Raw genomic sequence first — 1,684 nt, forward strand, 5'->3', positions numbered from 1 at the left:
GAGCTGGAGGTGGCATCACACAGCATCAAGCTGCAGAGGGAGCTGCGGACACTCAGGGAGGAGAGGTGCGCTGCGGAGCCCGGGGGGCAGCGCCTGGGCTGACGCGCTGAAGGCAGAGTCACGCACCGCTGCATGCACCAACCGAAGGTACCAGCCGCTGGCGCCCACACGCACGCTTGCGCCCACACGCATCGTCCGATGACCATCTCCATGCACACACTGACTACAAACGTTCCACTGGCCTTGCCATGGAAAGGGACGAGCTGGCGGACCAGATCGAGCGCCTCGAGTGGCAGATCGCGCACAGCGACGACCTGAGCCTGGACAGCAGTGCTCCCCTCATCCCCGCCGCCAACGGCAACGGAAACGGCAACGGCAACGGCAACGGCAACGGTGCCGCAACGCACGAGCGGCGGCTCCACCATCAGAGCCCCGAGGAGCAGCAGCAGCAGCAGCACTCCCAGCCCGACGCCGGGCAGCACCACCCCGACGCGCGCCGCGCGGCGCTGGAGGCGCTGCGGCAGCGGCGCGCGGCGGTGAAGGGGCAGCACACCGCGCTGCTGCGGGCGTACCACGAGGCGTTCCACCCCGTGTGGGGGCGGCTGCTCAAGACCGGCTACCAGAACTCACGATACGCACACCAGGTGGGCGGTGTCAGGGTGGAGTCGTTCGTCTGCTTTGGCATGTGTGTGAGTGTGTGCGGTTTGTGCGTGCGCGCGTGTGCGTGTGTGTGTGCGTGTGTATGGGAGTGAGCGAGTAAGTGCATGCTTATGTCAACGGTGCGCAGATCAGCCAGCCGTTGCAGGAGCTGTTAGTAATCAAGGACTCAATGATCAGCGTACAGGCTGCAGGGGGTCCGGGTCTTGTCAGATGATGACCTGACAAACTCATTGCTATACACCTAATGTTTGCTGCTGCTGCTGCTGCTGCTGCTGCTGCTGCTGCTGCTGCTGCTGCTGCTGCTGCTGCTGCTGCTGCTGCTGCTGCTGCTGCTTTTGACTTGACAACACAGCCCTCGGACTGGCAACCCCGAGACGCGAGGAGGTCGCCGTGCCCTCCGCCGCACACGCCGGACGGGTGTGGAGGGGCCGCGCCAGCTCCCCTAGCCTGCAAGGTGTCCGCCGCCCATCTCTCTCCCTACATCCCCTTCCCGATCCCCTTGCCTTCCTCACACGCACCTTGTCTCCGGCCCCCAACCACCTTGATCACCTCAACTCCAGATGGACCGCTTCGCGTGCCTGTACACCTCCCACGTGTCAAACCTCGGGATGTACAGCCCAGATCGCGCGTACCGCGGCCGCATCGACCTGATGGCTCACGAGATATCAGACTTCATGGAGCACAGGGCGTGAGGCGGCTGTATAAGCAGGACGAGGTTGCCGTGCAACGCCTGCTCTGGCCATCGGGGTTCTCGGCTCGGATGGCGCTGGTGTGTGCGCGTGGCTGTTGATCCGGCTTCAGTTGCGGCCCGGGTCGCTGTGTAGAGCGCGGCAGTCCCCGGGAAGCTCCATCTTGTGTCCCGCCTGACGCGCTGCTGTTTGAATGTACCAAAGGTTTGCGATACACCGTAGCCTATCTCCTTTGTCTGCATTTGGGCCTTCTTGCAACACGTTGTGCTGTGTCCGTGAGTTCTCCCCAGCGTTCTGCTTCTGACAAGCGTGGTTCAGAAGATTGTCAGGGTCTC

The 1,684-nt window shown here is 63.6% G+C and overlaps 2 protein-coding genes across 2 annotated transcripts; one reads left to right on the forward strand and one right to left on the reverse strand.

Moving 5' to 3' along the window:
- Positions 1–248: 248 nt before the first annotated feature.
- MNEG_15056 (hypothetical protein) lies at positions 249–833 on the forward strand (the record flags this gene model as incomplete). The annotated part of the gene is made up of 2 exons (XM_014036472.1): positions 249–685; positions 824–833. 2 exons carry the CDS (start codon positions 249–251, stop codon positions 831–833), a joined length of 447 nt encoding a protein of 148 aa, XP_013891926.1.
- A 60-nt stretch (positions 834–893) lies between these two features.
- On the reverse strand, positions 894–1,303 carry MNEG_15057 (hypothetical protein; the record flags this gene model as incomplete). Its single annotated transcript, XM_014036473.1, has 2 exons — positions 894–1,107; positions 1,254–1,303. The coding sequence occupies 2 exons, from the start codon at positions 1,301–1,303 to the stop codon at positions 894–896; spliced, it is 264 nt and encodes an 87-aa protein (XP_013891927.1).
- Between the last annotated feature and the right edge of the window lie 381 nt (positions 1,304–1,684).

Source organism: Monoraphidium neglectum (genome assembly GCF_000611645.1).
Source record: "Monoraphidium neglectum strain SAG 48.87 unplaced genomic scaffold scaffold04989, whole genome shotgun sequence".
NCBI lineage: Eukaryota > Viridiplantae > Chlorophyta > Chlorophyceae > Sphaeropleales > Selenastraceae > Monoraphidium > Monoraphidium neglectum.